Raw genomic sequence first — 12712 nt, 5'->3', positions numbered from 1 at the left:
GATCCAGTCCCTGCCATCAGGGAGCTCACTGTGTAATTCTGCTACATTTATGTAAATAATGTTTCCCTGATATTTGCATTCTAAAATAGGACAAGGAACTGTGTAAGCATCTTGTGCCTACTGCATATCTTGTAACTTTGATAACTTCATTACTCTTTGAGATTCCCTCATCAGTGTGCTAAAGAACTGAAACACCCAGATTTACAGAACAATGTGTAACTAATAACTAAGCTAAGTTGAAACCTGGTCACCTAATGCAGACATTTCTGCCTTTCCCCAAGCTCTGAAAAGTGCCTTTTGACCTATTCCTGTTTAAAGTGGAAAAGGCCTCAAGTGAGGAATTATAATGGAACTTTTATAAGCTGCACTGTTGTTTTGGGCCAGGCGTGTTTGTTTTGAGACAGCGTAGTACAGGCTGTGAGTGATTGAAAGACATAGGCACACTGCCAATACGAGGGAGGCAAGAATCCAGCAAGCAGGAAGTGCCATTGTGGGGTGGGCCCTAGAGCAGCTACAAAGACAAAATAAAAATTTTCCTGCAAGGAGCTACCTTCTGTAGAGAGAAAAGAATGTACTGGGTTTAGAGTCAAAGTCTCTAGGGGCTCTACCTCTTATTAAGTGTGTAACCTTAGGCAAGTCACTCAACATTTCTGCCCTGTTTCCCTAACTCTTGAGACAGGGTTAAATTAGACCTCTGAGGTACTTTTTAATTTTACGTCTTTGAAACAAGGATAAAAGTATAAGGAGACAAACAGGAAGAAAGTAGGAAAAGGAACAGCATGACTTAAATCATTCAGTCAAGCATTTATGAAGCACCTATTATGAACCAGGCAGAGGCAGCATGGTATAGAGAGCTGGTCTCAGACTCAGGAAGACCTGGGTTAAATCTCCACCTTTGACACATACTGGTTGGGTGACCCTGGGGAAAGCTACTTAACCTCTAAATACCCTTTGGCAGGGGGCAGCTAGGTGGCACAGTGGATAGAGCACCGGCCCTGAAGTCAGGAGGACCTGAGTTCAAATCCGGCCTCAGACCAAACACTTGACACTTACTATCTGTGTGACCCTGGGCAAGTCACTTAACCCCAATTGCCTTAAAAAAAAATACCCTTTGGCAACTCTCTTGATAGTGGAATTTGCAGAGAAAGTGCTTCTTTGCATTCCTAGAGGAAGTTCCTTACCAGGCACTGCCTATAAAGAAGTCACAGGTTTGGTCCCAAAAATTTATTTAGACGCTGTGCTAAGCAGTAGAGATAAAGAGACAAAAATGAAATCATCCATGTCCTCAGGCGCTTCCATTCTATTGAAAACATACAGATACATCGAAGTAAATACGTAATTCATACAAAATTAATACAAGGAACTTTCAAGTGGTGGGGAGGCCCTGCCATCCTTTGAGGAAGACTGGAAAGGCCTCAGGTAGGAAGTCAGACTTGAGCTGAGCTTTGAAGGAAGCTTAGGATTCTCAGAGGCAGAAGTGAGTAAAGAATGCATTGTAGAGATGGGCTACATACAGCCTAAGGAAAAGCACAGGGGAGGGAGATGGAGTGCTGTGTAGGGAGCAACAGTAAGTAAGTGACTTGGGCCTGAAGGGAAGAAATACAGAGTAAGTCTGGAAAGGTAGACTCGAGCCAGACTGTCCAGGCTTTAAATGACAACCAGGAGTTTGTATTTTGTTCTAGAAGCAACAGAAAATCACGAGAATTTTGTGATTCAAGGAAGTGATGTGGTAAGACGTGTAGCTTAAAACTATCCCTTTGACCCCAGTGTTGGAGGAAGGCTTGGAGACTTGAGGAGACTTGAGGTTAGGAGAACAATTAGGAGGCTGGTTCAGTAGGCCAGGTCAGAAGCAATGGAGCCTAAAACAGAATGGTTTTGATGTGAATGGAAAGGATGTAGATGTGAGAAATGTTGTGGAGGTAATATCAACAAGATTTAACAACTCATTAGATATAGACAGTAGGGTAAGGAGCAGTGAAGAGTCAAGGATAGCTCCAAATTTGTGAAATATGATGGTGCTCTTGAGAAAAATAGGAAAATTAGGAATGGAGATGTGTTTTGGGGAAAAGATAATGAATTTTGTTTTGAATGTGTTGAATTTGAAAGGCCTATGTTCAGTTCAAATTGTACTGTAGGCAGTTGATGATATGGAACTGGAGCTCAAAAGGAAGATTATTGCTGCATTTTTTTTTTACTTTAGGAAGTAGTAAGTAGCAGATTCTGCCCCAAAATAACTCACATTCCTGTAGAGCCTTAAGATTTACAAAGTGCTTTCCTCATAATGACCCTGCAGGGTAAATGATGGAAAGGTTATTGTCTCTATTTTATAAATGAGGAAACAGAGTCTAGGAGACCAGGATTATGTAGCTATTAAGTGTTAGAACCAGGATTTAAACTCTGGTCTCCTGACTCTGAGCCCAGCACTCCTTGCACAACACCACATTTACTCTCACTGGAAAGAAAGTAAAAGTAATGGACATAGGAATAGACAGATTGCTAGTAGTATGTAACTGCTTTCATCTGTGAACCTGGTGTTCTTGAAGCCCTTCATGTGCTTCTGCTAGTAGTTATCAAGGCATAAAGAATCTTAGCAATGGAAGACATTTTTCTTGCTTTGTTTTGTTTTTTTAAATATGTGGATAAAAATTACCCAAGGGGATAAATGCTTCAGTAAATGTATTATTTAAAGTCTAAGCTTTTCCAGATATTAACTCAGTTTTACTTTTGCTTTTTGTCGTAGGAAAATAGCTCTCTCCAGAAAAAAGGGAAGAACCCCAAGGCCGCAGCCCAGGAGAAACCTCATGAAACTTACCGAGTGCTCAAACGACGAAATTTGATAATAGAGGCTGTGGGCAACCTCCGATTAATCGAGAGCTTGTTCACGTAAGAGTGTCTGCTTTTGTTGTAGTAGTAGTAGTAGTAGTAGTAGTAGTAGTAATAATAATAATAATAATAATAATAATAATAATAATAAAAACTATCAAAATAAATCAATTATTTAGAGCCACTTTAGTGTTGACATTAATTACCTCCTTAATCCTCTTAGCATCCCTGGGTAAAAGAGATGGAGAGAGAGTTTGGCTTTAGATGAAGCCTTGTCTTGACTACCCTCTATTACCTCAAACACAGTCCTTCCTCATCCCCAAAAAGAAATTACTCGATTGCAACTTAAAAGCTATGCCTGGGTCTTACTTGGTTTCTTTTGTCCACCGGAGTAAGTTGTGAAATGTGTTGAAAATAACAGATCTGGAATTTCCTGTTTGTGATCATCCAGGCTTCAGAAGATGATCATGGACCAGGAAAAGCAAGAAGGAGTATCCACTAAATGTTGTAAGAAGTCCATCATTCGCTTAGTTCGGAAGCTATCTGAGGAAGGGCTTTTGAGGTTATACCGAACCACAGTTATCCAAGACGGCATTAAAAAGAAGGTAATCTTAAAGACACTCTTACCTTTACAAAATAAAAAAAAAATCTTCTCTCTCCTCCTTTTTTACTCTCTTATCTCCCTTCCACTCTTCTCCTATCTTGTCCTTTTTCCTTCTCTCTCTTTCCTCTTCCTCCTTTCCTATTCCATGTTCCACCTTTCTTTTTTGCTTTCCCTACTCTATTTCCCACGCTCCTTTTCTTCTCTGTAACTCCCCTTCTCCTTCCTCCCCGTTGCCATGTTTAAACTCTTTCTCCATAACTATCATCTTTTGTCACGTTATTTCTTCTAATTTAAGGAATAGAAATTGTCACCTTTTTAAAGAGGGAACTGTACAAGGCATGGGGAAGTAATTAGCTTGTATCCTAAAGTGGTGCGCAGAGGGGAATACTGAAAACAAACATTCCTTACAGTTGTGCAATGCTTTGTGGTTTGTAAAGCACATAATAAGTGATGTTTGTGGTGTGTTGTTTGATTAACAGAGCAGTTTTCACGATCTCCTTTGAGCTTGCATTATCTCTGTAGTAGGCAGAAGTCTCATTTTGCAGTTGAAGAAACTGAGCTTCATTGCAGTGAAGTCACTTGCCCTGTATCCTGCAGGTCATAAGGAGCAGAAACAAGAAGCAAACACAGATTTTCTAACTGAGTCCGTTGCCCTTCCATTATGCCAGGCTGTTTCTCTGGTAACTAAACCAACTCTTCAGCCAGCCCTAAGGGCCCAAAGGAAAGGGAAGCTTATTGCAACTCAGCAGCGTAGCTTGAATAAATTAAATAACATTTAGAAAGTAAAATTTTAGATTGAACATCAAAAAAAAAAAATCCAGGGTGGTCTGCAAGAAGTTATCCCAAAGGAAATGATGGAAGCAACTCATTTAGATACAGTACTGGGGTTGTCCAGTAAATAACAATATGTCTTTTTTGTCTTGTAACTCATCTATTTGAGAAAATTTAAAGTTGTAGTGTATTCCCTTAGCAACTACAGCTCAGCCTTTTTGCACATATTATATATCATACATCTTATGGGGTATGAGTATAAAAGGTAGTGCTAACTCTGCACTGAGACCAAAGGAAATGGCACTGTAGGGACAGTCGTTTTGAATTACCTGTCATTTTTTTTGACCCAGTTTTCAGTTTCTTATCCTAACTTTGGCATCACCTTTTTCTATTTTTTTTTTAAAGCAGACAAGACAATTCTGTATGCTTGCAAGGTCAGTTCTTTGTGATGATAGTAATAAATGATAGTTGGCAAAAGCATTTTATGTCAGTTATTTTACTTGAGCCTCATAAGAGTGTCTTGAGATAAAGAGTTTAAATGTTACTATCCTATGCTACAGGAGAAAAAACAAGAGATGAAATGACTTTCCCAAGACCACCCAGACATGGAAGTGTCAGAGCTAGGAACTGAATCTAGATCTTCCAATACCGGATTGAAAGATCTCAGAAGTTACTAACCCTGAGAAAGATTTCCACTCAAGGAGCCCTGGTCCAGCTCTAAACCTAACCAGGGAAGACTAGGGTAGAAAATAGCATTTTTTGTGTATCCTCCAATAAAATCCAACTCTAATGTGTCATCATGGCATGGAGGGGACCCTAGATTCTCTACACAGAACCTGGAAGCTTCAGCAAAGTTTTGAATGTAGGACTGGATACCTATATTCCAACAACCAAACTCAGATGTCCTTACAAGCTTGACTACCAGATGGTGTGTATTTTGGCCACCACAGCTCATGGAGGTGGTCCTCTAAGGTGGTGTGAACCGCAGTGATGCCAAGAACTCACACTGAAGAAATGACAGCATTAAAGTGGGATCCAAGGAAGTAAGAGCCCACCCATACTCCATTGGCAACAGAACCTTTTATTTCCGTTCCATTTTTCATCAAAAGAGCTTTTTCATAGATTAGTTCATATAGTCGATATCTCTATAGAGCAGTTGAAGTCTGAAGTGACTGTGTTTTACAAATAGAGAATTTAAGTTCCCCCAAATCATAGAGCGAGTCACTCGAGTTTAGTGGCATACCCATTAGTTGATGAGCAATTACAAATATAATTAAATGTAATTAAATTACAAACATAATTAAATGAATTAAAAGTACAAGAAACAGCATATTATACATCCTCAAAAATGAAAACAGGCCCAGGAGGACAGAATTTGAGTACAGGGTAGATGAGAGAAGAAGCAGCATGGATCAAGGAAGCCAGCCCTGTCCTTTACTAATGAGAGTAACTGTAATTAGTCTTCATTTCAAAAATTCTGACTCCAGGCTGGAAAAGTATAATCAGTTTATTGTCTTGGGAAGGCTGAATATGATTAAGATGCACAAGACTCTGCACTGATGTGAACCTGATGCTTTTGCTCCTATATGTGTTTCATAGGGTAGGCAGCTAGATCTGAGGAAGTTTCCAAGACCTGCTCTACTATGAAAAGTAAAAGATCTCAAACCAATGGCAAAGAACTTTCAATCTGACTCTAAGCTTTCAGGATTGCCATTCTCTATCCATCTCTGGCTATACTTCTTAACATATTGAGAAAGGAGGGAGAACCTCCTTTGTTCTCCATTTCACAATTAAAGAAATGAGTTACAATGGTGTTTGTTCCATTGAACAAATATGAATATAAAAGATCCAAGCCCACTGGAGGAGGCTTTATGCATGACAAAAAAGGCAGTGGTGTTAAAGAATGAGAGCACTGAATTTAGAGTCAGGGACCTGTGTTGGAATATAGCCTCTGCTACCGTGTCACTTGAGGCGAGTCACATCTTCTGGGCCTTTGTTTCCTTATCTATAAAATAAGGGGGTTGGACTAGATGATTCCTATGGTACCTTCCAGCTCTAATATTACTGAAGAAAGGTTATTGAGCCACCATTATCTTTTTCAAACGAAGGCCATCCAGGGTCACTTATAACAGGGAAATGATCAGATGATGGCTGTGTAACCATCTGTGACATCACAGTCAGTGACAGGCAGGCAGGCACCATGAAGGAAGCTGATGTCCTAGGACTTCATAGGAGGGGATTTGCAAGTGTTACTGCTTTATTTCAAAGACCTAATTCGTCTTCATAGCAGAATAATCATTTGCCTTAAAACAAATGTAAAGCTTCATGATTTTTTAAATTTTCTGGCTGGAGTAACTACAAACTGAAATTATTTTAAAACAACTGGCATCTTGATATAGTTGTCTTAAAGAGATATCTTTTGGAAATAAATCTGAATATTATTTGAAAATAGATATCATTGTATTTAGTTGATAAGGAAAAGTTGGGGAGCAAGTTATGCCTCTCCTCCTCTTCCTCCTGTGTCCTCCTCTCTCCTCTCGTCCCCTCTCTTCTCCTCTTCTTTCCTCTCCTCCCTTCCTCTGCCTTATCCACACCTGCTTTTTTTGGAAACTGTGGCTGTTTTCTGTAGGTGGAGTTTGTGGTCCATCCTTCTGTGAACACCAATGACCCTCTTATGAAAAGTGCCATTGAACAGGTTCGTTTCCGGATCTCCAATTCAAGCACAGCAAACAGGCAAGTTGCAGGCACCAAGAAGGATTTGTGCCTCTACGGATGTTTTTCCCTTCCCAGGCAACATGTGGAACCTTGTCCTTTGATATTAAGTTAAGCAATATTTATTAAATGCTTACTGTGTACAGAGTACCTAATGATGGGTCCTGGGGAAAATGCAATATTTATATAAGAAAAGGTTTTTGCCCTCATGGAGCTTAATACCTAATAGAGAAATAAAGCATCATTGATAACTGTAATACATAAGGACATGAAGTGCAAAGAAGTTTTATTCAGACTTTATGAGAGCAGATCAGTTCGTTAACTTGAATTGTTTTTTGTTTTGTTTTTGACTTCTGTTTTGGTGCCCTGGTCTAGCACTGTCCTGTTTCCAAGATTATGTAGAAAATAGAATCCTAAAGTTTCTCTTTCTCATTCTTTACTCAACAGGACGGTGGGAAGGGGAGGTGTTGTGAGGGGGTTAGAATGTCTTTCTTAGGAAGCTGGCTCGTTTTCATATAAACATATAAGTTTATAGCTTGTTAGGTTGTGAGCAGATTTGTTCATTTTATGTTCTACACGTGTTTTTCTTCAAAAGCCCAGGAGATACCAGTCCTTGAGTAAGCATCTGTGTTTACCAAAGTTTGCCTGGAGCAGAGGTTCTTCACCTTCTTTGGGTCACAGACCCCTTTGTCAGTCTGGGGAAGCCTGTGGACACTTTCTCAGAATCTTGTTTGTAAATTCATAAAATAAAATACATAAGATTATAAAGGAAGTCAATGATGTTGAAATACAGTTTTCAGATTTAAAAGGTTCCCAGAGTGCCAGCCTAGAGAACCTATAAGTTATCTACTTGGCCTTCCTGATCCTCCTTCTGGTGTGAATGATTTCTTTCAGCACTTTGATAGATCTTGTCTTGCTTGGGGGCTTTGACTTCCTCCACCATGTTGTGTCTTTGCTCTGACTGCAGGGTTAAACCACCCCAGACCCCTGCTCCCCAGGAGGAGCTGGAGGAAGAAAATCAAGGAAAAGAGGAAGTTGGAGGATCAGGGGAATCTCACACAGCAGCTTCTAAATCTGAAAGTAGTGGACGAATGAAGAAAACTGATGAGAAAATGGGCATAACACAGCTCAAAAATTATAATCCTGTTGTAGGTAAAAATGGCTTCAATTCACCATTTGGGGCTTATTTCATGATCATTTTGACATGTCATTCATTATATATCTGAGCAGTGAACTGAAAGTCTAGGCCCAACTCTGAAATATAGTGGCCATGCGACCCTTGGACACTTTAATCTCTTTGAGCTTATTTTTCTTCACTAGCCCAGGACTATTAAGTGGGATAATAGATCCTGCCCTTCTACCTCAAAGGACAGCTGTATGAGATGATTGATTTGAAAACTATGAAATATTAAACAAATATAAAAGGATCATTATTCTTACTTTCAGTTACTAAGGGCCCATAACAAACGACTTTTTTATTTCAAGGGCCCATCTCATTAGTATTTTCAGCTCAACAAGGGAGGGAGAAATGCATTGAGGCATGTATGCATCCGCTCTAGCAAAAGAAATGATGCATCTATATCTCTGTTGTATTCTTCGGGGAAGGTGGTGGCAGTCCTGCTTTCAGGGATTAAGGTGAAATGATCTCATAATTGATCTCTGCCTCTTTCTGACCCAGGATTGTGCCCACTGCTTGCTCACCTGTCATCTGCCCTTGGTGTAGATGAAAGAAGAACTGGCTTTGATAAAAATAAATAAATAAATAAATTAGATACAATAGTCCCAAGTCTTGAGGTGACAATTTCAATGCCTTTGGGCTTTGCATAATCTTCATAAACTGTATCTGGCTTGTACATTATATTCTTTGCAATATAATAGCAGGAAAAATTTACAAATACAAATAAAATATTCAATATTATACTGTTGCAGAAAGAACAATGGGCTAGGAATCCAGAGAATGAGGGTGTCATCCTACTTCTATCCCTTATAGTCTGTGTAACCTTGGGCACATAAATCCCTGTCCCCCACCCAGCACTCCCCAGGCCTCTGTTTCCGTAGAAGAATAAAAGCCTTGGATTAGATGTCTTTTAAAATCCTTTCCAATCTAAATGTTGAAAGTGCCATAGTTACTTGGATGTAGAAGGAATTGAGTTGCATGAAGTCTTCATCATTCTTTCTCTTAATTTTCAGTTCCAGGACTTGGACGTTCCCTGGGATTTCTCCCTAAAATGCCTCGATTACGGATGGTCCATATGTTTCTGTGGTATTTAATTTATGGACATCCTTTAAATGAGATATTTGAGAGGGCTGGTCAAGATGGTGAAAGAAAGGTCAACAGTCAAGAGCCAAGTACTGACCACAACAGAGTATGTATCCAGGTCCCTGGAGGAGGAGATTCGGAGGCTGAAGTAGAGCTAGCCACTGAAACAGGTGAGACCCTACCACTCCAATGGGCAGAAGCTATACAAGTAACATAAACCTTAATAAATATTTATTATCCTTTGGTTAGCATATAGAAAACATTTGATTTCATCCATATTTCAGTTATCTGAATAAGGGGTCTGAAAACCAGCAACATTTCTATTTTGATTCTGATGTTTATTTGACTTTAGCCAAACTCTCTCCTCTCTTTATTTGGGTAGTTGCCAAATCAGTGATGATTTGCCTTGTTAAAGGGAGTTTCCTTACTGGTAGCTCCCTACACAAATAAAATCGTAAATGCGGTTTAACAAAAGTTATTTGGATTCTTGGTGAAATGCTTTTTGCTGGATTTGTGTGTGAAACCATTGGATCTATTGATATGAACATGATTCCTGACAGAATTTTCAAAAAGCTAGGTGATAACCAATGTTATGGGGACCTTTTATGGTCTTGTTCCACCTCTTGTTTGTACAGAAAGAATGCCATGCTAGTTTTCCATGTTCTAATGGGTGTGTCTTCTGAAGAGTGTAAATGTGCTTTGCTGCCTTTCTTATCCTCAGTTCCATTGACCCCATTCCCTCCTGCTTTCTCCAAGACCTTGCTCCAAAAGCCATCACTTCTGTGGCATCTTCATCCTCACCTTTTCTGTCTCTTTATCCGCCTCCAAGCATACCCAATTCCATGCTAAAAAGCATTCTTTTGATCTTTCTGCCCCATACAGTCTTGTCTCTCCTCTCTCCTTCATTACCAGATTTCTTGAAAAAGTTGTCAGCTGCTAGAAAGAGGGCAGTGGGGTGGAGGTGGGGGGCTTGAGAATAGAGAATATTTAGAATGGCCACTGTGTGGAGTAAAGCACAGAGAGATAAATAAAGGGATTGCTTGCAACAGTGATGGCCCCATTAAAGTTAGATGACATGAACTTTTTCGCTAACAACTTCATGACTTCCTCAGCACACAGCATCTCAGAAATAGGAGCAAGGAAGGTAAATAGAGAAGCCCAGGTTTTAGGGATTGATGGAAGGAAAATGTGGAACAGGATGGAGCCTTGAGAGAAAGAGATCAGGCTGAGCTGGATAGTGATGAGACAGTACAAGGAGAGTTCACTAGGAAAAAATAATGTTCATTTAGTGTATGATGCTTCTGAATCGCAAGGGCTAGAAGGTCTGAGGTGGGAATTTGCAAGCCACTGGGGATATTGAGTAGCAAATAGGGAGGAGAGAAGTAGGATGAATTGGCCTCGCAGTTGATCATAGTGGAGAGGGGAAAGGTGGATGAGAAGCTTATGGCAACAAGGAGGGTCCTGAGGTGAGGAGGTCTCTGCCAATGCTGTCTCTTTGGGAGCCCTCCCAGTTAACTTTGTGTATGATTTGCCAAATGTAATCTGGGAAGACTGGAACCAAGCATATGAACTTTGTTGTACCTCGTCCTGGCCTGGCATGGGGCTCTGCACACTCGTCTCCTTAAATGTGTATAAAATTGAATTGAATTGAGACCTGTCTTCATAGTAATAGCCAGGATGTTGGGAGGGGTGGGAATAAGATAGATTTGGAGGTCTCTCACCCAACCCTCAGTTTTCCCATTCTCTGTATGGTTTTGGAACATCTATCTTTCAGCTTCCACATTTTTGGAATAATGAAAACGATCATGCCCCTGCCTTCAGGCTGGACTGTAATCCATAGACATCAGCTGAAGACCTCTCTGTTCTTTGTGCAGTGCCTAGCATATTGCCATGCTTTTTACTGATGGCAGTAATCTTTCTCTTTCATACTATGATGTCCTACAACATTTCTGCAGCTACCATTTGTGATGAAAATCAATACAGTCGTTTCTTCTCTTTTTTTTCAATAACTAAGGCAACTGAACCACCACCACCACCCCTCCTTGCCCCCCCCCAAAAAAAACCCCTTAATAATAGCCATGATTGTATAGAAAGTCATGGAAGAACCAAAGTGTGAAGTCTGCAAATGTATAGGTTCTCCTCCAGTTCATTAGCTAGCCCACTGAGACAAGCTGTGTTCTGCTTGGCCTGTATATGAAATAATTTGTATGTGTTTGTTGTCTTCTGGCTACCTGTAATATAGTGATTTGCCCACCATCCTCTCTTCTGTAGGCACACTTCAAGGTGTATGCCTCACTCACTGACTCAAACTTCTTTCTAGCTCAATTCTCTCTCTTTATTCCCTGTTTTTGTGTGATTTTCATTCACTCAAGAGTCTCTCTCAGTTAAGACCTTCTTTCTGTTTTTTATTCCTACTCTCCTATTCATTATTTGTACACTTTCAGTTGAATTCCTTTCTCACGTGTCCTCCTCCTGTGCTTTTTTCTCTACCTGATCCTTCAAGTGCAAGGTAACTGACTAAATTATATCTGATAGACAGAGTTGTCCTTAGCCTACTCTTCAAAATTAAAATAAACTTATGTGCTCCCCTGCCCACCCACCCATGTTTTCCACCATCCAGTCGAAACTTAGATTTGGAAATAAGTAAGTTTTTGTAAGAGATTATGTACATTGCCAAGATTTCTGAGAATCTAACCAAACTCCCGGGTCCGTTATTTAAAGCATTTTGCCATGGTAGGTGAGGTAGCCTTTTTTTTTTTTTTATCACACAGACTTTATTTAGGTTCACAGGGTTAGGGAGCAGAGCTTTAGAAGGTACCTCAAGATGGCCCAAAGCAGGCATAGCTGCTCCGACAGCCTTGAGTGTCCTCCTGGGATTCCTGGTGGGCACATCGGGGGCCAGTGCTTCACAGACGACAAGACAAAACACACAGACAGATGGGGGTTCCTCCATCAGGAGGAGTGAGCAAGGAGGGAGAGGGGAAGAGGCCTGAGCTGGACTTAGCCGGCCCCCGATTTGGTCAGGGGCTCCAGAGATAAATGAAGACCAAGGAAGCAGCACCCCAGGCCGATCGCTGTGTGGTGGTGCACCTCGGGGGCTGCTCTAAAGTCCAGAAAACATGCTTCTGGTTGGGGAAGCACGGAGGGGTTCTGCTTCACGGCCCTGTGTGGCAGCCCAGCCCATTACTTTCCTCTGCACTCCAGTGCAGTATCTGGACTATCATATCCTGCAGCAGCATCCGGGCCAAAGCCAATTGTAAAGCCTCTGAGGCTGGATATGTCTTCCTCGGGATGAGGTAGCCTTTCTTAGGACTAACTCAAATTCTCCTTCTAGTGTTTGTGGATGAAGCTTCTTGGATGCGTTACGTTCCCCCCATCCCAATACACAGAGACTTTGGATTTGGCTGGGCCCTTGTCAGTGATATCCTTCTCTGCTTGCCTCTGTCCATCTTCATCCAGATAGTCCAAGTCAGCTATAAGGTCAGTATGATCATTTCCTGTTTCTTCCTCTCCTCTGCTCCAGAGCTTGTTTGCTCACAAAC

General features: G+C 40.8%; 1 protein-coding gene across 1 annotated transcript in view; it reads left to right on the top strand.

Annotated features, from left to right (window-relative positions):
• Nucleotides 1-12712, top strand: part of GTF3C1 (general transcription factor IIIC subunit 1) — a 121797-nt gene that overhangs the window by 62875 nt on the left and 46210 nt on the right. The window contains 6 exon segments of the mRNA XM_021006270.2: nt 2741-2883; nt 3275-3428; nt 6828-6931; nt 7878-8062; nt 9101-9340; nt 12505-12650. Of these exon segments, the coding sequence (XP_020861929.1) occupies nt 2741-2883; nt 3275-3428; nt 6828-6931; nt 7878-8062; nt 9101-9340; nt 12505-12650 (972 nt within the window).

The sequence above is a fragment of the Phascolarctos cinereus genome, unplaced genomic scaffold (assembly GCF_003287225.1).
Source record: "Phascolarctos cinereus isolate Bilbo 61053 unplaced genomic scaffold, phaCin_HiC Scaffold_4;HRSCAF=312, whole genome shotgun sequence".
NCBI classification, from domain to species: Eukaryota; Metazoa; Chordata; class Mammalia; order Diprotodontia; family Phascolarctidae; genus Phascolarctos; species Phascolarctos cinereus.
The sequence above is the reverse complement of the archived record's forward strand: the minus strand, read 5'-3'. Positions and strand labels throughout refer to the sequence as shown.